We start from the raw sequence: 26,172 nt of genomic DNA on the forward strand, positions 1-26,172 counted from the left end.
GTATGCCTCTCTGCATTGATTTTCAAACTGGAAGATTTAATGGAATATAGCAAAAGAGTTCAATTGTCTAAAAGCCAAAAAGGCTGCTCTGAAGTCTCAACTCTCATGTATTGCACTATGAAACTCATTGCAGATAAGGTAAGTAACTGGAACAGGGGCAACTCTGTCTTCCTGGCCATATTGGAAAGTAGGATTTCCTGTCTAGGTTGTTTTTCTGGTTAAGGTGCAAGACTAAAATTTTATGAAGAAAGTCCTCTCTCTGTCACACACTTTTTTGGATAATTAAGAGCAAGTTGATTTATGTCTCTAAACCTCAATTTCTGTTCTACCAAGTGAAGGTGATTGCACTTTCATCTCTTCCCCTGGCTTGTTTTTGTCTAGGATATTCTCCTAAGGATGGAGACACCACTTTGTGATGTTGTCACAGAATGTAGCTGTTCACCATCAGTACCTGAGAGTGCTTCACTGCAGCTGTTGAAAGGTGTTGCTCATTACTAGCACTCATATGGTCATGGTGAACATTGGCCAGGATCCTATACCTGAAAAGAGAGCGGCATTGCATCCCAATTGATTTTTTTTGCTGCCGTTAAATGCCTTGGTCAATGTCCTTTTGTGAATTCAAGGTAGGGTCCATCCTGAGTGGTTGTTAAATTGCCTGGAATAAGAGAGGTAGTTCTTAAAGACCTAGCTAAGTAGGAAGGGCTTTGAAGTACCTGAAAGGAGGTTATAGTGAGGTGGGTGTCAGTCTTTTTTCCCAAGTAACTAGTGATAGAACAAGAGGAAATGGCCTCAAGTTGTGCCAGTGAAGGTTTAGATTGGATATTAGGAAAAACTTCTTCACTGAAAAGGTTATCAAGCATTGGAACAGGCTGCCCAGGGAAGTGGTTGAGTCACCATCCCTGGAGGTATTTAAAAGATGTGTAGATGTGGTGCTTAGGGACATGGTTTAGTGGTGGACTTGGCAGCGTTAGGTTTATGGTTGGACTTGATCACTTTAAAGGTCTTTTCCAACCTAAATGATTCTGATTCTATAAATATCAGTTGCAGAAGATGAGGTCTGGGCTCTTCTCTTTGCTGACTGGTATCATCTGTAGGGGATATTTGCCTCGAGATGCCATTAACTTTCTGACAACAAAGAGGAGATAACTGCTGCCTTCTACTCACTAACCGCTTTTGGAGGAGAAAAATTTAAAAACACCTTCTAGCTTTGTGTTACAATGTATCCGAAACACAAATTTCAATTGCACGTTGCATTTGTTTTGGTTGCATCATTTTTTTTCCTTGTTCATTTTTGCATCAATGTCCCAATGCCCTGAGATTTGTCACTTGAAGGAAGGAGATAATTTCTCTGAGAAAAATATAAATGCAGTCCCTGAAAAAGATGAATAGGGCATAGGTGAGAGGCCATGTGCTTTCAGCTTAAGTAGGTTTCTGACTGCATTGCATATTTTGGAGTGCTATTTGAATAGACAGACAGTAAAGGACACAGGGAGTCATCATGAGTAAAGGAAATAAAATGGGCTATTTTTTTTTTTTTGGAGTATAGAGTATTTCCCAGAGTCTGATGGGGGGTGGGTGCGTGTGTAATCTCCAACCTGACAGTCAGCTCAGGCAAATAAAAACTTAAGTATTTGACCAAATTTGATTACTTTTAAGGAAAGGTAGTTACCAAAGACAAAGCGGTTCTGCTATGTCTTGCAGCTCTCCCTTGACAACATGCTGAGCCAGTGGGAGCTGCACAGTATTGCTGCTGTTCTCTGCCTGGGGGAGTGGCCACACTGCTCAAAGCCTGGGACTACACAGGCATGAGATCAAGGAAAGCAGAGCAAGCTGCAGCTGATGCTGAGTAATAAAATTATCTCCCCTTCACATTATGGGTTTATTATGGATTTCTCAGTGTTTTTTTTTTTAAGGAGGCAAGTGCTATTACTCCTATTTCATAGATGGGGAAGTGAGGACAGTGACAGATGCTGTGATTTGTCTATTGCCATTGAGCTGAAAATGTCCTCATTGGGGCAGAGGGAGAAAAAGAAAATGAGAATACAGTGGAGGCATCTGCCTGGCTTGTATGGTACAGCTGTTCATTATGAAATTCATGTCATAGCTTAAACAGCTCTCAAATCATGATGCATTCATGATAATGATATGACCACTGTGGCTGTGGTGACGTTGGTGTGTATCGGCACACAGTTTTTTCCTCATAGTAGTATTAATAATAGTATTTGGCTGTAGACCTGATTACAAAAGAGTTATATTCATTGATTGCTCCTGTTTTCCTCTGACTGTGATACCCCTAGGACATTGTTACAACTGCTGCAGTCAAGAAAATGAGGCTTCATTAATTTATTCTGTTTCAATAAACGAATTTATAGTAGTGAAGAAAACTTTCCCTTGGCCAGACAGGGACAATGAGAGACTCTTTCATGCCCTGTGTTTAGCAAGTGGATGCGAATATAACATTTCTTACTCTAACATTTTCAGAAGGTATCTAAATTCATCTTATAGATGAAAACACATTAGCTAGCCAGACAGATGTCATCTGTGCTCCTTGTACCAGAAAACTCTGTATTACAGCATTTATTAGCCCTTTTCTGGTCCTGTAGTGTCACAGTACCCAAGTAGTAAGGATCTGGAAACTTGTCATGCAACACCATGAAAAAATACTTTGTGTCTTAATAATCTCAGGCGACTAGAAGAACATTAGGTAGAGCAAAGACACTAGCCAGTCTGAGGTGGGAAAGGAGACAGAAAGAACAAGTGGAATAAAGGCTTGTTTTCCCCCAGATAGGCATGCTTTGTCCCTCTGCCATTATCAAGTAGCACTGGAATACAACCGGAACACTAGCACTGGGACAGGCTCTGCAGGGAGGCATCACAGCACCAAGGCTCAAGGTATCCAAGCACTTGGACAACATCCTCAGAGACATGGTGTGAATTTTGGGGTTGTCCTGTGCAGGGACAGGAGTTGGACCCGATGATCTTATGGGTCCCTTCCAACACAGGACATGCTATGATTCTATGATAAGTAATTATATCTTTTGCACATTTGGGGAGCAGTGAAGATGGAGTCAAAAGAGAATAGAGAGAGAGGATTTACCAGTAGCTGTGGCTGGGGAAACTCAGGGCCACAACATGTGGATTCTCCAGGAGACACACATTGATGCAGATGATGCACAGGAGAGTTGACCCGCAGCTTGGTCTCGCTTTCACTGAAAGGAAAGTAATTGGAGAGAATGGAGGTGAAACTCCTGTGGTCTTCCTGGTGGATTGTTGGCTGGTCAAATCCAGGACTGTTTGATCTCATCTTTAGTCTTGGGGAATGAAAGTGTAAAGAACCCCAGGGTGACTTCGTAGACAGTGACATAGCGGCTGCGATCATTATGAGAAAAGCATGGAGGGAAAAAAAATCACAGTAACAGAAGTAGCTTAAAATGTCTTTTTCAGTTAGGATCTGAAAATATAGCAGAACAAACTGAAATATCAGCCTTGGTCTGGGGTTTTTGTTTTGTTTTCTGCAGCCTCTCAGCTAGAGCAGTGGGAGGGGGAAGGTTAATAGAAGAGGCAATTGCAAAAGTCAGTGCTAGTTATCACTTGAGGGCCCTGACTTGCTCAGACCCACCACGAGCAAAAGAGAGTAAGAAAATGTACGCATTGTGGATAAGAGCAAAATAAGAGTGTGGGGAGAGAAGGAGAGAAAACTGATTTCAACAGTGATGTTGAAATGATGTAGTTGCTAAGAGAAAATTTGAAGGCCAGGGCTAAGAAAATAATAACTATACACTGGCTGGGGACCAACAGAGAAAACAGCAACTGCCTCTTTTACATTTAATAAACATAATACTTCTCTTGAAAGAACAGCATGGTTTTTTCACCCTTTTATTGACATGGTTAATTTCTTAACATCAGCTTATGATACTGAATAGGTATTTTTTCAGTTATGACATTTTAAAAATATTAGGTGTGTTCCCTAAGCTTTCTGAAAATAAAATAACTTTTGTGAAATTTCATGTTGGAAACTTGGAAAGAGAGAAGCATAAAACTTTTAATCCCCTTTTGAGGGTTTTGGCATCTCTGTTAGGTTTTTAGTTCCCTGGCCTTTTAACCATCCATACTGCCTGTTGTATTTGTTTAGCTCTCTGTTTTCTCTCGGGAAGAGACTATTTGTTACCATTATATCTTCTGTTCACAAAACTGTGTGAATTGTAAACTTCCACAAAAAAAAAAAAAAATTACATGTTTTATTATTGATTCCTTGTTCTGTGATCAGCTAATGGCTTATAGAGTCCTGGGTTAGCAAAATATTGCTTAAAACTTGCAATGAAGGAAATGCATAGCTCTTGGTGCTCCCCGAGAGATAGAGTGGGCTAACGAGAAGTCCAAATGGAACCTCAGATTTCTAGGTCTGATGTTACATTGCAGAAGTATCTGAAGATTCTGCCTATGAGAAACAGGAGATTCCTTTGTATAGCTTGTGTAAAATTATATTTTTAATGGAAGGGAATATAGTTTAATATTAGTGAAAATGAAGAAAAATAAAATTATTTTAATTTATAAAAATGCCTTCAAAAAATTTGTGTCCTTGTTGAAATTTATATTCTCCCACAAAACATTTTAATTTTGGCAAAGCATTTTTGAAAAATGGAAGAAATCTTCTCTCTGCATTTGTTTGGACCAGGTCTTCTCTTGAGTTTTGAGTCAGTCTAAACTATGCTCAGCACTAAAAGGCAGAATTCATGTACCCAGGGGTATCTGTTATCAACCTGAACTACTAATTTATGTCCAGGGAGCTAGAAATATAAACTATCCAAAGACTATGTGTTTGCCTCAACCTGATGCGAGAGACAAACACATGATCAACTATGCAAATATCAAAGGCTAGGGAAACTGTTATCCACAACTTGGCTAATCACTTTAGCTTATTTACTTGAGCAAAGCTAGATGGGACATGTTAATTGATCATTGATTTTGACTTTTTGTTGTTTACATTTTAATAATTTTCTTCAGTCATGCAACTCTTGGTTCCATGCTTATTTTCATGGCATTGGCATAACTCACTGGCCAAAATGATCATTTTTCTGGCCCTTAATGATGTCCATGTTGAAAAGAGAACATGAAGAGGATTACATATTGAATAATTTAGACCCTGAACTGCACACTGCAATTTTTTGAACTGAAGTGTTTGACTTGGGCTTATCAGAAGGGTTATGAGTGATTTTTTTTTTTCCTTTCTAGCTAACAGATTCTGGCTTGTTATTATGGGTACCCTGTGCTGTAGTTGAGTGTACATGCTGATTAAAAAAAAATAATAATTGCTAAATATAATTTCAGTCTTCCAGAGTTTTCTCACTTTTCCCTGGCTGATCTGCAACAACAAACATATAGTTACACTAAATTTTATTCTTTTTTTTGAATGTGCCACTATACTGCTGAATAAATTCCTGCTTACACAACTCCTGCCAGTACTGGTTCACCTTGGAAGCAATTGTGTCTTCCCTACCAGATGCTGCTCTGCTTGCCAGCTTCTCCTCCCCTGCATGGAGGGCAGAGCATCTCTGAAGCTGCTGCTGTGTGGGGTGGCCCTTCTCTCCCTCCACGCATGGAAGTAAAGGAGGGAATAGAAAAAAGAAAGACTGAGAAGCGTCTGTTAGTTGAACTCTCTGATTCTCAATCATTTGGCCAGACAGAACAACCTGCCGGCTGCACAGTGTCTTGCATGTTGGAACAGGGAACTGGAGGCTGGGTGCTGAAAGGCTGGGCCCATTACCCAGCCGCCCTCCTGCGGCTGAAGTGCAGGGAACTTTTTTCAGTAAGGTTTGGGGTTTCCTACACCACTTTGAACTAATTTGTTAGCACACAGGCTCAGACTACTGATGTCTGCTGTTCAGTGTTGCTGATGCAGCTCCCAACATTTCATGACTATATCACAAAAGAATACCAATCCCAGCAGGGAAGGAAAAGAAGCAGGGCTAATGAACACAGAGATTTTGCTTTGGGCAGGATTGCAGTAGGCGTGGGTCTCTGAATTAATGTGGGGAGTGGGGGGGGACATGTTTTGTTATACTGAACAACCCACCCACCCCCTCCCACCCCCTAATCCCTCCAAGAGTAAAATATCATTTCATTACTTCATATGACCAAAGAAGAAAACTTGGTTGTTCATCATTATTCTAGTAGGTTTTCTTTAATAAAATCATTCTGAAATGTAACCATTGTTAGAAATGAGATTAAGGTATGGTTTTTCAGCCAGAGGTAGTATCACTTGGTTGAGCAATTGGTTGTTATAATTAAAGGTTCTTTCTTTCCTTAAACCTTGGCTCACTTTACCCTTTAGACTATTAAGGCTATAGTAGTAGTTCTGTTTGAAATGAACACAGCATTTTTTGGTCCCTGAAGGTGCAACTAAATGATGATCAGCAAGTTGGCTCAAGGTTTTGTGCTGTGAGAGTTTGGGGATCTTTATCCATAAGGAAGCACACAGGGAAATGAATGTGATTTCCATGTCTAATTTTAGTACTCAGGAAGGAAAAATAAGATGATTAAAGTTTTAGCATTAGATAAAGAAGCAACATTTCAGTGGTACTATAGCCAAGAGAAAGAAATATTACTGCTCTTGAAAAATGCAGCAGTAGGGGTGGAAAGATACTTAATGAAAAGCTGGTACCTGGAAGAAATTTGGGTGAGATCAGAGAGAAATATCAGGTACAGGTGGCCTGGGCAATGAATTGGAGAAGCTGGAAAGATGTGTAGTATCTGCAGATGGATATTATTGGGTTAGCCCACACCTGCTCTGAAATGGAAATCATGACTGATAGGCAGGATTTGAAGGTCCAGAAAAGATAGAAACCAGAGTAAAAGTGAAATAGCTGTAATGGAAATTAAAGAAACACTGTGTAAACAAATAAGAACTACTGGTATGTGTAAGATAGGATTCATATGACTCAAAACTACTTTGGAGGAGTATGGAAAAATATGTCCTACTTTTGTGTTTACCCAAAGTTGGATGTGAATTTAGTTAGAAGTCCTTATATTGTTATGAGTGAGGAAAATATAATAAGGAGATCTCTCATTACAGCTAGGTTTATCTTTCCAATTTTAGATTAGAAGGTAAATGGTGCTACTAATAGTAGGGGCTAATTATTTTTCAATGTGATTTCTTCACTACCTACCATAGAACTATAAAATGTTGATGCTGTTTTAGAATTTAATTCGGTATGACCTTACAGCTCATCCTTTAAAACTCATCCTTAAAAATAACCATTTGTGTCAAGTGTTAGCAAGCTGATTCAGTTTATATTACATAGGATCATGAACATAAATCTAATTAAATTTTTCAAAGTTAATTTTTAAGAAATTAAGTACACTGGTGATGTGTGTTGGACCAATGCAAGATTTTTAATAAAGGATTACTTCAAAACTATTTCTATCAAAGTAACAAAAAAAAAATTTGACATTTTTCCTCAAGAAAAAAGAGGGGGAACAGGTCTCCAGGGGAGACCTGGAGTAGCAGAAGTTTCTGCAGCTGTTACAGAGGTCAAACTCCTAAGAGCTGAGTGCTCTTAACTTCTCTTTTACAGAGAAAACTGTGTGTTTCCATCTCAGAGTACTGCAAAAATGGCACTTGACATTTCTGATTCATTAAGACTGTTAAAACATGCATCGAATACTTCCTGCTGTTGTACAACCAGAGCATAGAAAATATAATATTTATATTTAAGAAGGTGGAAAGAAACAGAGGTAACTGCAGACATGTTTATCTGCCCTCAATGGACTGCAAAATAGGACATATTTTGAATAAGAGAATAATTTAAGAAGTGGAGGTAGCTGTTAAGTTTCATTAAACACAGCATGTGCTTACTGAAAGGAAACTGATCTCCCAAACTAGCTCACTTAAAAACTGATTTTGTAGACGTGACTAATCTGGCACTAATCAAACTGTAATTTATTAAAGTATTTGTTGTGGGACTTGATGAGAAATTATTCATTCAAGCAGGAAAAAGGGGGGATTAATGCAAAAAGGTAGTTTTAACATGGGTAAGGAGCTTAAAGAGAGCTCAAAATGAGCAGTGCTGTGAAAAGAAATAATGGGTGGTAGGAATTTAAGTCTGCTTTTGGGATGCGCTTTATTTATTCATGATCATGGGATGAAAATGATAGTGTACTAAAAGACAAAGCTGGGAGTCACAGTTATGCTCAAAATACTGTTTATAGGAAAAGAGGAACCATACTTTTAATATATATTTATATAAAGTAAAAGAAATTATTGTTAGTGTAATTGAAATGTTAAGAGTCTAATCCAAGAATCGTTATTAGTGTAGATGTAATTTTTACAAAGAAGGAATATGTCTATGCAGATGTTTTAATAATAACACCAAAACCAACACAAATTTGTTACACATACACTTGGATCCAACTACTTTTCCTAATGTTATGCTGATCCTTCCCCAGCTTCTCTCAGCCCTAAGGTTGGTAGCTTTGTTATAGTGTTGGTGGTAGGGATGGTTATGGTGACTTGTCAGCACCTTGAAACTTTTGCCAGGAAGAATATGCAGCTCACGTTGATGGTTTCTTCTTCCTCACTTTAGGATCAACTTGGGGTTGGTTCTGTATGTTTGCCAGCATGCTTTTATACTGTTTACTTTTTTCATTGGTCTGAAGCTCCACTTTTGTATGTGGAACTTACTATATATGGCATCTTTTAGGTAGGTTGGAAACTATTTCTGTGTTCTCTTTTGTACTCCTATATCTAGTTTTGTCCAACTCCAGGTCTGCATTTCTTTATCTGTCCACGGGTGAGTTTTTTATAGCTGGAGGATTTCCATTGCCAAGCCTGTGCCCCATCTTGTGCCCCCCATACCTATACTCCTCTGCGCTGCATCCCATGTCTCCACTTTTCAAGGCCTTTGCTAAGACACCAGTCCTGTATTCCTCTATAGTACGTTATTATAGTAGAGTCATAAAAACAGTGACAGAAGTAAATCAAATTAGCTGTAGCTAGCTGGTCAATTAGAAATATTGTCGTTGCAGCTGAACCAAATGTGAAAAAGCTGTGCGTAGGCCAAGGAAAGCTCAGACAGAGCGAGCCTCGACAAGCCTCTGTCCTGAGGCCTTGCAAACTCACTAGAAAGCCCATGGCCTGTCATTAGCAATGGCATACAGTACTGCAGTACATGCAGGGCTGTAGGATAACAGCATTATCAACACAGCTGATGTTTGGCATATTATACTGGAAAAGCTGGAGAATATGGACAGGTTAAATCATGTGAGAAAAACTGATAGTTCGGAGTGGGAGATTACACTCATATGGACTAATAATAAAATACTTGCTTCTATAATCTGGGACCTTGCCAATTGCTTTGGAAAGAGCAGATTGAGGGAAGGGCTTCTGAGTAATAGTTATTAACAGCAAAAAAGCCACCTGCAAAAGGCATATGTGATCCTAGGATATGCTGCATATGCTAGTTTCAGTAAGGCTATGAAAAATAAACACTTGCTCACTGATGGAGCTTCATATGAAATTGGTTTGTTGGATGCTTGTGTTCAGGAGAGACTTGTTCAAATGTAAGAAATGGAGAACCTGTGTATGAGTTAATTGCATGAGTGTAGACAGAGATGTTCCAGCAAGCTTGACATGCACTAACAGAGATCCAAACATCTACTGAGCACAGCGTGAAAACACCTGGGCCACCTTGGCTTGCCAACTTGGGTATGAAGTAAGCAAGCTGCATTGGCAGGGTCTTGGGTTGGAGGGAATAAAATTTTTCCCTTGGGGTGTTAGACAAAGTCTGGCACTGCATGAGAGCATCTGTAGTGCTTCTGGACCAAAATGGAAGTGTCTGCTACGTGGATACTGGTCTGGGTCTCTGGTAGAGCTGGGATTTGTGTGCTGCAGTCCATAGGAAAGGTATTTCCTAAAAGAGTTGGTACAGTTAGTCGTGTGGAGTGTACTCATCACAGGAAAGGAATGATTTAATGAATCAGGTTTAGGAGAGATGATTGTAAAACTAAGTCAGGGATAGTGCGGGATTTGGAGTGGGAGGCTCAGGCTCCACTCGGAAGGTCCTTTAAACTGCAGCCTTACTGTGACTTCTTCCTGAATCTCTTTCTGGTGCTCAACATGCAATTGAACACATAGATGTATGGCTTACGAACTCATTAATTTTCTGATCACCTCCCATGTTTTAATTTTCCTTTCATTTTTTACTCCCAAGCAGAGATTGACTGTGAAATCAAGTGTAAGACTGAAGTAATTCCTGTGCCTCATTTTTGTTGGGAGAGCCACTTGCTATGGTGCATCTCAGCTGGGCTTCACTTCTCACCTCATTACACATTTCATGTTTTCCTAACACACTTTGTTTTAGTGTTTAACCATCATGAACTACTTCTCTCTTCTCTCATTCCTGTTTTGGTGCTCTTTTCATGATTGCTTAATCTTTTTCTCTGATCTTGTTTCAGCTTGCCATTTAAACTGTTCTAAACTTTCTTTCTCTCTCTTTACCTTTTCTCTCTTCTGAAGTTTCCTGGAGCTCCCCCCCCCATTTATATATATTTTTTCTTTATTTTTGTGTTTTCCTGTTGGTTGTAAATGCCACCACCATTTCATTGAATGCTCCTGCCTTGCTGTTTAGGGGCTGTCATACAGGATTTTAGAAATACTCTCCCTTCACGACACATGATTTACTTCTTACCATTGCTGTAGATAGAAGGCTTATTACAAAAAAAAAAAAGTCAAGGAGGAGTTCATTTTGCATGTCGTGAAACACTTGTTTTTTCATTGCTATTAATATTTTTGGCAGTTCTTTAAACCAAAGGTTGAACTGGAAATGTTTTCACAGAATCTAAGGAAAAGGAAAAATTGTCATCTTCAAATTTTGGAAAAATAAAGACGACAAAGGGTTTAGGTTTGGGGTTTTTTTTTTTCCCGAGTGGAATATATTATTTTCAAAAACAAGTCTAGTTTGACAAGTTTTTCTCTTCATTCACCTGCTTAATGGCTGAAATATTTGCAAGGAAAGGTAAAGATCAGACTCAAGTGATTACTGATAGATGGGATTTTCTGGCCTTCTGAAAAAATATCTAATATTTAATGGGTACTGTATACAGGCTGTAGGTGATGTTTGGAATTTTGTGGTAGCACCTGCCCTTACCAATCTATTATGTGCAAAACAGTTATGCAATTTTCTGTAATTGCACCTGTTACATCAAATTTGAAATGTTGGTGTGGTGATAGGCAAGGCCTCCTTCTGTACATCATGGCCTTTCACTTGTTGGTAATTAATAGTAAAGGCACTTTGGGAAGCAGCCTGGCTCTCTCTGCTAGAGGGAGATATATATATATAGAGAGAGTGCTCTCTCTTTTTCTGTCTCTGCAGGTTTAGTGTTTGCCTTAGACAACTTGGCCAAGTATTTTGGCTATAGAGAGACTTGGAGTCTTAGCAAAACATGCTATATTAAGGTTCCATGTGGTTTTCTTTATAGGGCTTCTGGAACATTTCACATTCCAAAACCCAGCTATTTTCCCTGCCTGTTTTGTTGAAAATAATGTTGATCAGATTTGAATTTGAGTCTCTGTCAACTTAATATAAGGGAGCTTCCCTAAAGACAGTTATCCACAGCTCCCGGTGACTGCATTCAGCCCATGGGCCTGTGTGTGACTGCATCCCCAATCCCTGGGGCGGGCAGCAGGGATGCGGGTGGGAGCCCCAAGCCCACAGCAGGCTTCTCTTGCATGTGGGGACATCCTGCTCAACAAACCCACTGGTGCTGCCTTGCTTTACCTCCTGACATCCCCAGACAGCCTGCTGGGATGGTGCCTTGAGGTTGTGGAAGTATTTGTCTCTTACAGTATGTTTCCACATAAGCACTTAATACTCCTTCAAGGAGGGAGTCTGGTGAGATGTTTAGAATGAGCAGGTGAGAAGATAAATTGTTGTGAAAATGAGATGTGAGGTGAGATGCAGTGCTACTTGTGGTGAAGTTTCTCCATGGGAAAGGGGCTGAGGGGGTATGTTTGGTGTCTTGACAGTGTGGCAACTGTGGTTATGGGAAACCAGTTTGAGGTAAGCTGAATAAAAAAACAGGTTGTGTATTTGTTTTTTTAATTGCTTTCATCTATTTATTTATTAATTTAATTTTCTGTAAAGCATGAGAGGCTGTAAGTGGAAACATATAGCAGAAGAAAGGGAGAACCAAACCCAAGCTCATGCAAGACTCGTGCTCTAGCTCTGGGCTGTTTGAGTTCATTGGAAATGCTGCTGGTCCTTTCTTCATGATGGGAAATGGTACCTTCTTCTGAATTAAACAGAACTGATGCTAATGACAGCTCTTTCAGACATTTGAGTGCCAGGCCTCTTGCAATCTTCACATGAGCTTTATTTAAACAAAACTATTAAATTTCGTCATCTGGCTTCTAGCATGATATTAAAGAAAGATGGATACATAAAAGTCTGTGTGGGATTCCACTCCTATTTTCCATGTCAATTACAATTATGTTGCTTTTGAACAAGAGGTTGCCAGCAGGGAATACTGAGGAGTGCCAAATTAAATTTCAAATACATTTTGTTCTTTGTTCATGGTGAGAATTATTTCTTCCTTAAGGTTGCTGTGCTCAGCAAAACAAGCTCAGGTTGCCTCTAAACTCTCTCTAATACCAGTTCATTTGAGTTTTTAAGGCCAGCTTAGTGGCTAGCACTGTTGACACCTTCTCGGAAGGCTGGCGTAGCATGAATGTCATGGGCCCTCATTCAAAAAAGTCTGGAGAAACCTTCCATCTGGGCAATCTCTGGTCGACTGTCTTGGTACCTGGCCACCTACTAGAGAGCTGTCTCTGGGAAATGGGGAGGTTGCTTATTTTTAACATATGTATTTGTTATGGCCCTTCTTTCCAACATGAGACAGTGCGAATTATAGCAAACTGAAAGGGAAATACATGTGTAAGTAATTGAAGTCAGCCAGCTCTGAATGACTTTCGGTGATTGGCTAGTAACTGGAGCTTCACCACCAAGCAAATGTTTTTAATACCTTTTTATATTTTAATATTTGTTTCCCAAATCCAGATTTGGGGTTCGTTAGTATGCTATAGATAGCCTTTAGCTGTCTGTGCAAGTCCTATCTCTTTGCCCATTTTGCATTTCAGGCAATTAGCTTAATTTATATTAGGAAGAGACACTAATTGGAGGGAAAGTAAAAGGTAGGTAGCAACATGCCAATGACAATTAAGATAATACATCACATATCACCTATATAAGTTTTCATGAAAGAAGCTCTTTTCAGATGTCAAGTCAGCCTAATAAGAACTAGAACCCTTGTAAGGTGGACAGTGTAGCATTCCCTACTTTATATTAACTGGTAAACTGAAACACAAAGTATATGTTATTTTTAGTTCTACACAATAAATCACAGCCAGAGGTCAGGAAAGAAGAGAGAAATTCCAGGCCCATCAGGACCCTTGATCCTCTGACAGGTTTCTAGAAGGTGAGCAATAATTACTGAACTTCCTGTGGCAAACCTCATCCATAACATCAGTGATGTAGATAAGTGGTATGCCACACAGGCTGGAAAATAACTGTTAAAAATCTTTGTATTCTCTCTGGAATGAAGATAACTGCCCATTCTGCCAGTGGCTAATTATGTTTGACCTGCTCGTGTCTTATGACCCTGAAGCATAGCTTCCCAAAAATGCTGTAGCAACACTTTAGATGGGGTCCCACTTTTTAGAGTCTAACCAACCATTTTTTCCCTCTCTCTTGTTAATCCCCAGAATGCAACAGCAACAACAGCATCGTCGACTGTTCACAGCTGCCCTCCTGGCACTTGTTTTCATTCTGGCAGCTGTGAGTACCACCGAGGCTGGCAAAAAAGAGAAACCAGGTAAGGTCCAGTGTAGTTCAGAGTTAATCCCCAAGATAGATTGCATGTGTGGGAGAATGTCAAATCCTTCTGGTTTTGTCATGAAATTCAGGTCATTCGTTAACCTTTTGACATACAGGGTAGGGATTTGTGGCTGTGACATGTTGGTCTGTGTTAAATAGGAAAACAAAAAGTAGTTTCCATGAAATCTGGCAGCTTGACAGCCCCAGAGACTGGAGCCCTCAGTTTATGACAGGATGGGTATTGCAAAGCAACTTAGAATTTGCTTTGGGAATAGGTTCGTGCTTGACTTAGAGAGAACCAAACAGGAGGGATGAAAGAGTGGTTATCGTGTCGCTAGTTCAGTCTTGTATATGACAGTGCTACTCCAATGCTGTCTGATGTGGAAATCCTCTGACAAAGAATTGAACTAACTCACCACTGCAGATAGACAGCCAGACATCCAGCAGTAATTGCTTTCTGTCAGTGATAAACGCAGACCTCATTATAGGAGAGGCAGGCCTGGGGTCGAAAATTCACATCTCTCAAACCCAGTTTTGACATTTTTTAAGGAACATATCTTTTGGTGTTTTTCTTAAGGTCTTAGTATTTACAAGCTTCTTACACACCAGTTTATGTGACCTGTGAGTCTATGAGAATTAGTGTTCCCATTAACAAAAAAGGTGTTTGTAACCATTGTGGTTGTATGGAAATATGAGAAAATGTGATTGTAAATATACAAGAGAGAGAAAGAAAATAATTTTATATAAGGCTATTTAAAGTTACTTGTGATGTTTTGGGGCCCTAACTAATTATTTTTGTGAACCCTTGGGTTTGATAACATTGCAGTCTTCTCATCAGACTTAGGTTTAAGGATTTAAATGACATCTTGATCCTTATTTTGTCCTTGAGCAACAAATCCACCTGTATTAACAGTATTTCTAATACACTTCTCCATGTAGTTTTTATTTGGAATTTTGGTCTGACGTAAAATGTGACATGGTATACTGTCGTGGTTTAGCCCCAACCAGCAACTAAACACCACACAGCCACTCACTCACTCCCCGCTGGTGGGATGGGGGAGAGAAACAGAAGAGTAAAACTGAGGAAACTTGTGGGTTGAGATGAAGACAGTTTAATAGGTAAAGCAAAATCTGTGCACACACAAACAAAGCAAAACTAGGAATTCATTTGCTACTTCCCATGGGCAGGCAGGTGTTCAGCCACGTCCAGGAAAGCAGGGCTCCATCATGTGTAACCGTTACTTGGGAATGCCATCACTCCAAACGTCCCCCTCCTTCCTTCTTCTTCCCCCAGCGTTAGATGCTGAGCAAGACATAATATGGTATGGGATATCCCTTGGGTCAGTTGGGGTCAGCTGTCCCAGCCATGCCACCTCCCAGCTTCTTGTGCACCCGGCAGACCATGGGAAGTTGAAAAAGCCCTTGACTACCGTAAGCACTACTTAGCAACAACTAAAACATCTCCCCTTTATCAACAGTTTTTAGCACAAATCCAAAACACAGCCCCATAGAAGCTACTATGAAGAAAATTAACTCTATCCCAACTGAAACCAGGACATATACCAAGAGAAAAGTTTCTATCTCACAGCTGATCCCTGGAGGTGCTCAAATCCTCTGACATGGAATGTCAATGCATACATTTCTAACCTGTATACCATGTTGTGCTTCATTTGGAACTGAAAATATTTGTATGCCATCATCTACTGGAGACAGAGGGGTGCTCTCTCTCAGTGAACCCTTCTGCATCTTTTTGTCAGTGATTCCTGAGGGTTTTTAGATGTTTCCCCATTCTGAAGATGAGAATCCACTCCAGAATATCTAAGTGGACTAGTGGACATGGTAGTGGGACTAAATTTGAATGATCCGTCCCCCTTTGGAGTCAGAGCCAGACCTGTCTCTACAGAACAGTGAAGAGGATGCCAGGTGTTTTGCTTTTGACACAATTGTTTTACGAACATAATATTTATTCACCCTTTCAGGTGCTGTGCCTGTTTAGTGATGTTTAGGGAACTTCTCAATAGGCTCTGGATGCTTACTGCTTCTCTTGCTTGGGTATGGTTCCTTGTCTTCATCCAGAGAAAAAGGTGAAAAAGTCTGACTGTGGAGAATGGCAGTGGAGCGTCTGCGTGCCCACCAGTGGTGACTGTGGCCTGGGGACGCGTGAGGGCACTCGCACTGGAGCTGAGTGCAAACAAACCACCAAGACTCAGAAGTGTAAGATTCCCTGCAACTGGAAGAAGCAATTTGGAGGTAAGCATCATTCTCTCAAGGGATTTGCTTTGGTTTTTCTTAAGTGTGCAGCAGGAAGCCTGTATTTTCTGCTTAGACCCTTGGTGAAGGGACTGCTTCTGTATCTCAAGTTTGTGGCAGCTGGAACACATAAGGCATCAGAAGGCAGTTTCTTCAGAGCAAAGCAGCTCCTCTGCACAGGTCATATAATCTACTTATTGTAAACTCAGTCTTCCAGCAGCATGTTTAACTCTGCTCTCCTGTGGTGTGCAACCCTATATAAGGCAGTAATGTGTTATGTGTTCTCTGACAGTTGTGAATCTCTGCGATGGTTATCACAGGCTTTACATGACCTTTCGATGTGTGACTTGCAGCATGGAGCATGGGTGGCTACCAGTGTGTGCATTGAAAGGAGTGAATGAAGACCAGTGTATTTCACCCATATTATTCAGTTCAGAAGGTTCATCTATAACAGTTCAGAAAGATGTGTCAGATCTGTCCTGGACAAAATGTCTGGCCGGAACTCAGATCTGATTACTCTTGCAAACTTGTTTTTTTTCCTAGTAAAGAGCTTGTATGGCTTTGACATCATTGTGACCTTACCAAGGCAATCAGTGCAGCAGTTACAGACTTGACAAGTTCATAGCTGCACATACGTTCTTGAAACTATTCAATCCTTATTTGGTAACCTTTGGCATCACACAAATGGAGTAACAGCCTTATAGAATGTGAATTACATTTCCTGCTGCTGTTTTTTCTTTCTATTTAGTTATTTAGTTAGTTATTTAGTTAGTTATTTAGTTAGTTATTTAGTTAGTTATTTAGTTAGTTATTTAGTTAGTTATTTAGTTAGTTATTTAGTTAGTTATTTAGTTAGTTATTTAGTTAGTTATTTAGTTAGTTATTTAGTTAGTTATTTATTTAGTTATTTATTTAGTTATTTATTTAGTTATTTAGTTTGTTTACTGTGTATCCTCATAGTTGAATGTATTTTCCTTTATATGACAATAATGCAATATCCATGGAAAAGCAAGAGGTTTCCACTTTAAAGCATTTTGGGGGAGGGGGACTGCAATTATCGCTGCAAATCATCTTTAAATTTTTATTGGGATTCCTTTCTTCTGTTGTATGATCCTCTTCTCTACAAACACTGGCTGTCTGTGATATCCTATTAGATTCATAGCAGTTTTGCTTTCACACTCAGTCATTCTGTTTTAAAAATTGCTATTTATTTACTTGTTGCAGCGGAGTGCAAATACCAGTTCCAGGCCTGGGGAGAATGTGACTTGAATACTGCCTTGAAGACTCGAACTGGGAACCTAAAGAGAGCCCTTCATAACGCTGACTGCCAGAAGACTGTCACAATCTCAAAGCCCTGTGGGAAGCTTACCAAACCCAAACCTCAAGGTAAATTCCATTTGCTGAAAGCTGCACACTAGTTCATTTAAATCACTGGATTTGCAATGTCCTGCATGCTTCAGTGGGAACTCAGTAGTACAGGAGATTGTACTTTCATGGCCTTTCCTCAGTTCTGCACTGCTTCTACCTCCCCGCAGTCAGGCAGACAATATTCCTGAGTTGTGGAGTCAAGGCAGTCTCACACGCAAGAGATGAGCTGAAGATTAGAGCTCCAATTTTAACCTTAGACAACCTGTACTGCTACCAGTTTGTTTATGCTCACTAGCATTCCAGGGTGCTTTTCGTAACTCACCTGTTAACAGGAACAGACCAATAATAGCATGCAAAAACATCTCTCAATAAAGATGCCTTTTGTATAGGTTTTGTTTTGTATCAAATAATGACTAGTTGAAAAAAGAACTGCTTTCCTTCTGGACAGGTAGTATTAAAGGTATGTTCTGCTCACTGCATGCTGAAAAGAGGGCCTGTGGATGTTTTGCACTCTTGGGGTTGTAAATTCTTTACTCAAAGATAGCAGGAAGGAGAGTACAGAATGTATATGCCTTATTTAAATGCGAGTGACTAATTCTTAGTACACAGAAAGGCATATGCTCTGCATTTGTATTTCCAGGTGCCCCTTAGACAAACTTATTTTCTTTCTAATCATTAAAGCCTTTTAATGTACTCTTTTGTTGGAGTAGCAGGTGTTATGTGTGTAGGATGATTTATAGTGGGAGCTAAAAGTGTGAGATCTTGTTTGAGATACAGAAGTAATGTGTTTTAAGTGTATTATACAAGCTACACTACCCTGGCATCTGTTTGCTTAAGACCAGCTAGGTTTAACACATTGCAGGCTCTGAACACTTGGATAATTATAAAAGTAAATGTGATTAGGAGTGCCAGGTGCAACTTGGACCAGCAACGTTCAAATTGTGGATGGTGGTGCACCATTGATCTGAGGGGTACCTGCAGGTGGCCTGCTATGCTTGCGCAGCCAGGGCCTCATCTGGTGAGGTTGCAGATGATTTCTGTGTGTGCATGCATCCATCTGCTTTGCAGTCAGTACAGCTGTAACTGGGCTTCCTCCCACACCATCCACGCAGTTTTCAGATAAGCGCTGTCTAGAACCTGTGTAGATAATAAGCTGTGAAGTAGAAAGGATACAACTAGATCTTCTGAGACCAGGTGACTTGGTTGAGTTGGCAGCAATAAACTACTTCATTTGGGCATGAAAGTGACAGGGTGGGAATGCAGGAAGGGCTTTGAACTGTGTGATTTAATTGTTTATTAGTTTGGAGGGAAGGACTTTTTTGTTTTTGTTTACTTTGTTTTTTGAGAAGTTTCCATGCCTAAGTGGCATTTGGTTGTTTCTTGAATGAAGCTTCTTACTGTGCTTCCAGAAGGCCTCTGCCACCTGAGCCACTAGTAGCCCTCTGTCTTGCTCTGCTCCCACTGAGTCAGTATATTCTGTCAATGGCTGTCAGAAGAGGGGAGAGGGAGACAGAGCAGAGCGTTGATGCAGCATCGTTTTGTGAGAGCAGCGCTGTTGGGTGGTACAAGGTCATCTTCAAGTTGTAGTTTTAAAGGCATAGCTTGTGAAATTGGAGTTAAATTTAACTGATTCTAGATATGAGTGAGTTATAGCTGAGACTGAAACTCGGATTGGGTCTGACTGCAGTGAACACTGTTATGTGGTTTGATGTAATTAGGAAACCTGACTTCATTTGATTTGAAGGAATGCAAAAGGAGAAATAGGTACAAACGTAGGTTTGTGATCATCATAACTGTGAGCAGAAATTCTGCTCTCCTGATTTGTGTTAGAAATCTCATGGCATCTTCCTGCATGCCATCTGCTCATTCATCTGCTGTTGGCATTAGTAGGAGCAGCACGCATGGAAGTCACACACTTGCAGCCTGTGTGGGCCCTGAGCTAAAGATAAGAAATCCATATTGCAGATCTGTGGGCATAACTACATAGGAGCCACACTGGACAGTATGTTGGTAGCAGTAGGAGGAACTTGAGTAAGAAATTAGATCAAGCAGATTAGTACTGTGTGACAGGTTGTGCCTTACTGAACTTTATTTCTGAATTAAAAATCTGAGTGCTGACATGCTAGCTGGAATAAGAATGTTTTCTTCCTGAGGTGAAGGAAATTACAGGTTGGAGGTAAGTCCCCACCCACATCTAGATGAGGGGAATATTAAACTGTAACCAATCTGTAGTTAAAATAGGATGCAATTTAATTCTTTGGAAGTGAGAGGTAAGATCTAGATTATTGTCTGGGCACTTGCAATGGACTGCAGGTACATATTAGCCTCCCTTTTGACCCATAACTTCGCAACAATGGCTCAAGACTGCAAGAGAAAAAGCATATCGTACAATATTTGGAAGCAGCAATTTTTTCTGAGGCATAGTGTTGCGTAAGGTCTGTATTGATATGCAGCAAGACCTGTAAATGCTGATCAAGTACTGTATGTTCCTACTGTAATTGCCTGGAGTAGCAGGGCAGTGGCTCTCTGGCATTTGGGAGCTCTGGCAGCAGAATAATAAGTGAGGAGCTTATTGATTACAGGAATCTGTTCTACCACTAAATGGTTGCCTTTCTGACTGGTGTGTGCTTCAAGAGCTTCATCACTGAATACCTCTCTGACAGCAATAGGTTGGGAGTACCAAAAGATGATGTGAACTGACTGAGAATATTGCACTGAAAAATACTAGCATACTCAGAAAAAGGGTTGTTTTCATGATCTTCCTGACTAACCCCCTTTCCTGCGCCCTGAAATTTTCCTTCTATTAGGTCATGTCTGTAACCTCTCCATTACATCTTTTTTCCTTTTGATTTCATATTGTAAATGGGGTGATAAAAGTCCCTATTAGCTTCTCCAATCAATTGTAGTTTCATATATTTCCTGTTACTTTGTGTCACTTGCCATCGTATAAAGCGAAAACCTCTGACTTAAGTATTTAGTTGTATAATGATTTATCCGTGATAAGAATACTATCTACTGGACTTATGTAAATTCCTTCTGTTACTGCTAAATCATTTCTGAGATGAAGAGACTGGACTGAACACAATATTCCAAGCATGTCCTCTACAGATATGTGTTGAAAAAGAAAATATCACTGTAATACTTCCTTTATTGTTTGTTACACCCACTAAAAACATATTCTTCCTTTGATCACTGCTTGCATCTGGAGCAGATATCTTTATCTGAGGCCTTCACAATTCTCCCTCTTTTTTTTTTTTTTTTAATCAATACAGTTAGCTAAGAACCCAAGAAGGTGTGTGGATAAGGCAGATTATTTCATCTAGGCTTGCCAAATGAAGTATTGTGTATTAGATTTCACCTAACACATTTCCTTAGTGTGGCTTGGTGTCTGAAGTTCCTCCTCACCTTCTCTGTTCTTTGAGGAAAATGCAAATAAATTGATGTAATTCGTTGCTTATCAACCTTTCCAGCTCATGAACGTGCAGCAACTTTTCTGGTAGGATGAATCCTGTGTCTCTCTCCTCTCACCTAACTATTTGAAAGATGACTGCTGTTTCATAGAATTTTGATCTATGCTTAACAGAAAGGAAAATTGTACCTACAGAAAAATCCCAAGGGTTATAATTTTGTATATTTGCTGATAAAAGTATATTTTGGTTTTCCAGGAACTTCTACGAGCTGTGAAATAACTGCTGCTAAATTAAACCAGGAGATACTCATTAACCTTGGGAATCAATGCCTGCCTCATAAACTGGTGATCTAAGTATTCTTATAGATTTGTTTTATCACCACTCAGCATTCATAGGAAAGCCTTAAAATTTTTTGAAGCACACTCAATAGTTTGGAAACTAAAAAAAAATAAAATATGTCCTTATTAGCAATTGCTCTGTCTCAGTATTTTTTTCCTGAGCAGCTGATTCTAAGTATGGATTGTAGTCTGTGACACTTGGACATTTTGGAGCTTACTGCTTGCAAGAGGAGAATTATCAGAGAAGCTCTGTTGTATATCGGATTTAAGGGGAAGGGCAGATGATGAATCAGGAATTTGAATTTCATCTGGATTTCCGATGAGCTCTTTTCTCCATAGCTTTGCTGAGGTGTTCTTAGATTAGAAGACAATAGCTTGGTCTTGTTCTGCTGTGCTGAAGTATAGCTAACCGAGGATGAAAACAGTTTTCCATTCTTGAATATTGTACATTTGGACAGAGAAATTGTCAGCAATGTGACAGTGGTATCCCAGACACCATGGTTTGTGTATTTAGTACACAAATGAGGTAATGAGAAAGCCTATCACAAAGGCTGGAAAGAATGAAAGGATAGTTTTTATCACAAAACCCCAGTGGAGGCAGCCACCTCTCCTCTAGCGCACAAAATTGCATTTTCTGATCAGTACCTGCAAGGCCAGGGATGTTCAAGGTCTCCCTAAACTATCTTGACGGATGTGAAAGACTCAGGCACGTCTGTCGAGCGGCTTCTTTAATGTCCAACTTGCACTGAAGAGCAGAAAATGCTTCCGACATAGTCCATCTGGCCTACTTCACAGCCACCCAAACTTGATTGATGGTTATTCAGGTTCCAGCCAGAGAGAAAGTATAAGAATGGGGTATTGTCAGGATTCAGGAAACATTTTGCTTTAACCACTGAGAGAGGAAGAATTTATTTTTATTGAGCTGGTTGTCTGATAGGCTTTATTCCTTTTTTTCGCTCTTTCCATCACTCTCATTCCTCTTCTCTGCCTCCCCATATCTCTTGTAGCTATTTATTCTCCTGATTAAGATAAAATTAAATAGAATAAGCAGTCTGCCTGCTACTTCTGCAGTGTACCCTTCATATTTTGAATGATGCTCCTTTTTTCTCTGATAACTTTTTCATCCAGCTGTATTCAGTGCTTTTTAATATATCTCCCTTCCCAACTTTTTATCAATTTACAGTATATCTGATTCATGAGTTACTTTATCCTGGCTCAGCTCAGTCCTTGTCACATAGGAAAATAATTCCAGCTAATGTTAGCAAACATTAACACTATTTATACCACTGTTGTCTTTTAATAATTGGGCTGGCATCCAAAGATCACATTCTCCAACACACAGTGTTTGAAAAGGTTTCTCACAGGAAGGCAAGACCTACGCGAGCTGTTAATGGCTGTAATCTCTTTGCTGTAATGCAGATCATGTGTCAATCGTCAGATCATTTGAGGGTCTAGCAAGGTGTCAGTGCAGTTCCCTGTGTTTAGTGTGGTGTGCATGCTACTGCACAGGAGGAAAAACTATGCTCCTTGTATTTTTAATAATGCCATATCGTTTGAAGAGCTTTACGTAAGAGTTTAGTGCAATACAAATAATCTGCACTACATTGCTTCTTTTATCTGGCAAACTTTACAGGTAGTAATGAGCTAATCCTCCTATCACTCCTTGGAGCTGAGGAAGTACAGTTTAAAGAAAATTAAAAGCCAGAAGGGCGAAATGATTTTCCAGGTTTACACAATATCGGTGGCAGGTCCATGCACTCGGCTGGGAGCTGTTGACTCTTGGCTCCATGCTCTGACTAGTAGCTGCTGCTCCCTTTTTTCCTAGTCTGCAATTACAATTATCAGAATGTGATGATTTACGTCAAGGTGAGTATCTATCTGAACTACAGTCTTTAACAGGGGTCTTTCATTCTGACATCAGTAATCTCAGTTGATTTAAGACAGTGTGACACCGATTTACCTTGTATCTTCTTAGGGAGCTTGGTGTCAAAACACAGAGCTGGACTCCTGTTAATGAGCAGGTATATCCCTGTCCTTACTTTGGTACAGGAGCAGAAAACAACATGTGGTTTTTGAGCACTACACCGGCAGCCTTGATTTCTACCTGCAGAGAGGACATCTTACTCACAGTGAACTGCCAGGGCAGACTGACTGTGCTTTGGCAGGGTGACTTGGCTGCTGGCCATTGCAAGGAGCTGACAGTGATATCTGAATGAATTGCTCGCCTGATAAGCAGCTATTCATTGCTCGGACTAACTGGGTCCTGCACCGACAAAAATGACCACCTGTGGCCCACTCCATTTTGCCCGTTGGGCAACCTGCTTTTTCTGGGGTTCCCTCCCTCAACTTTGCCTTTGTGCAGCAACAAAAACATCTTGTTCTAAGGAGTAGCTGGAGGGGGGACACAGGGGGAGCAGAAATGACTTGTTAGGACTGTGATTTCCTTTTTTTTTCTTTTTTTTTTTCTTTTTTTTTCTTTTTTTTTTTTTTTGAAAGATACTGGTGTCTTCTGTTTCGGCATCACACTCATGTTGTATCTCCCTCTGTAGGTTTCAGAATTCCCCATCTTTAACGTAAGTCATTAGTAGTGCAGGCATGCAGCTAACGTAATAATTAGTATTACAAGAGGCAGAATAATAGGATCTGCTCAAACTAATTAGATATAAAAATGAGGAATTTTCTCATATTAGGAAACAGCTGTGACAGTTAAACAAAAACCTGAGAGGCAAAATTGGGAGGTTTTTCTCTTGCTCTAAAGGTTGAGGCAGGCTTATTGAAGAAAGACCTCTGCAACTGACCAAGGAGGCCTGCAGTGAAAAATTAGTGATCTGAGCTCTGAGGGGCAGACACTGGCAGTGGATGCCCAGTGGGAACAGCATAGCTGACTGTTATTATTGTTGCTATCATCATGATTATTTGTATTGCACGAGTGCCCCGAGGCCCCAGCTGAAAAAGGGTGCCATTGTACTAAGCACTGCATAAACATTGTGAGAGGCAGTTTTACGATGAATAATTTATGCTTTATGGAGCTGAGAAATGTGAAAACCAAGAGAAGAAACAGTGGTCCAGAGGGGTGAGACTGGGTACTAAATGCTTGATTGTGTTTCCCTGTGCCCTTTGCTACTCTGAGGACAAGGCTTGTTATTTCAAGATGAAGTAAAACTCACTGGAAACTTCAGGCTCTGAGACACATCTCTGTGATTTGGCTCCTGCTGCCATAACATGAGGAAATAAGATTTTTCTCAATATAAGTGGGAACAAGAGTAATCTATATAAGAAAAATAAACACAATGATGGTTACAGTGTGGACCAGCCTCAAGCTGCCAGTAAGCTGCCAGTGCAGCCCATAGCTAATAAAGTTTGGATGTCTCTAATTATGTTTTTTTTTCTGCTTCCATTTCCTTATGTTTCTTGGAGGCTTTGCACTGTAGTCTCCCTTGAGACTGCTGTTGTACCTTTGAAAAATTATACTGTTTGGATAAATAATTTGAATGCATCATCAGATCATAACATAGTATCAGTCTGATTGACACAGGCCTAATTCCAGGGAGCAGGAAATGTTTGTAGGATAGGCAGAAAGAGAAATATTTTTTTTAAAAGAAGTATATTTCAATTTTTTTTTTGCTGTTCTGCGGCTTTTACAGATATTTTTGAAAAGAAAAGTTTGGGAATTTTCATGGGAAACCTAGATGTCCATGTTTTCTCACCCCCTGGTTTGTATTGCAGATATAATTTTTTTTGCTGCCCCAAAAGATGAAAACTGGATGTGACAAATGTTCTTGTTTAACCCTCTTGTGCCTGCAGGGTTTTGTTTTAGGGTTTAATACAGACCTTTGTGGGTGAAAGTTTAAATAGCCTTGTGTGTGCCAATTCTGTTACATGCTCATTGTCTCACTTTTCTGGCTTGCGGGAGCAGTCCAGCCTGCTTGGCATTAGTCAGTGCCCTTGAGCTGTGAAAATGCCTGAAGCTGTGGGACTTGCTGTGATAAAAGATATGCCATCAGCAAATGTTTACACTCATTACCGTTCCCAGCAGTGAAACAGAGAGAAAGCTCTGTTCTTTCCTTTCTGTCCTTTCCTTTCCTTTTCTACTTCTTCCTTTCCTTTCAAGCTTTTCTTCCCCTTCTTTATCCCTCCATCTCATTTTCCGTGTCACCATCTCTCTATCTTTTCTTCTACATGTGCTTACTGTGAAAGTTTTGCAGTCAACTTTTCAGAATGTGGAGCACAGATCAAAGCAAAGCTCACAATTTGCCCTGAGTGTAGATCCCATCTGGGGCAGAGGCAGAAAGTACAACCAAGAAATACGTGCGCCTGGTTTTCAAAAATTAACTAATGAAATGGAGTCTCTATTCACTGTAAATCACAAATAACTTTCTGCTAAATAGCTATTTACTGATCTCAGTTTGACATATAAACTGCCTCAATGTGTGACCTTTTTGCTTCTCCGTGAATATAGGTAAATGCCAAACTCCAAGCAGGTTATTAATACTTTTTGTTTTCAGCAGTCTCCTGCAGGCATGCGAATGCAGAAAGTAAATTCTGAATATGTCAGCCTGTGCCTGCACCTGTCTTGCTGGCATTAAGAGGGATCTTGTGTACAGCATAGACAGAGGGCTGAAGAGCCAGCTGGGACTGGGTCCCTCTTGTGCTGAGTGTACAACATGACAAGCAACAGTAAGAAAGTCCATACCCTACAGAAGCAGCAGTACAAATGTACCAGAGGTAGATGAGAAGCATCAGTAAACAGAAGAGCGAAGTGAGCTACTTCTGGAAATCACTTTCCAGTTAGCCAGACTCCTTCAGCAGTCTCCAACTGCAGAACAGCTTCACCTGAAAAGTTTAGCCATTGAAATCTTCCACATGCTAACTCTTAAGGGTGTAACATCTTAGATACATGAGAACCAGACTTAAAGAAAATGAGATGAAACTTTCCTG

General features: G+C 40.1%; 1 protein-coding gene across 1 annotated transcript in view; it reads left to right on the plus strand.

Moving 5' to 3' along the window:
* PTN (pleiotrophin) overlaps window positions 1-26,172 on the plus strand; it is an 80,960-nt gene that overhangs the window by 40,994 nt on the left and 13,794 nt on the right. The window contains exons 2-4 of the mRNA XM_064457455.1: window positions 13,757-13,866; window positions 15,945-16,118; window positions 17,343-17,504. Coding sequence (XP_064313525.1) covers window positions 13,758-13,866; window positions 15,945-16,118; window positions 17,343-17,504 — 445 coding nt within the window. The 5' untranslated portion in view covers window position 13,757. The remainder of the gene's footprint in view (window positions 1-13,756; window positions 13,867-15,944; window positions 16,119-17,342; window positions 17,505-26,172) is intronic.

This window comes from Phalacrocorax carbo, chromosome 1, assembly GCF_963921805.1.
Source record: "Phalacrocorax carbo chromosome 1, bPhaCar2.1, whole genome shotgun sequence".
NCBI lineage: Eukaryota > Metazoa > Chordata > Aves > Suliformes > Phalacrocoracidae > Phalacrocorax > Phalacrocorax carbo.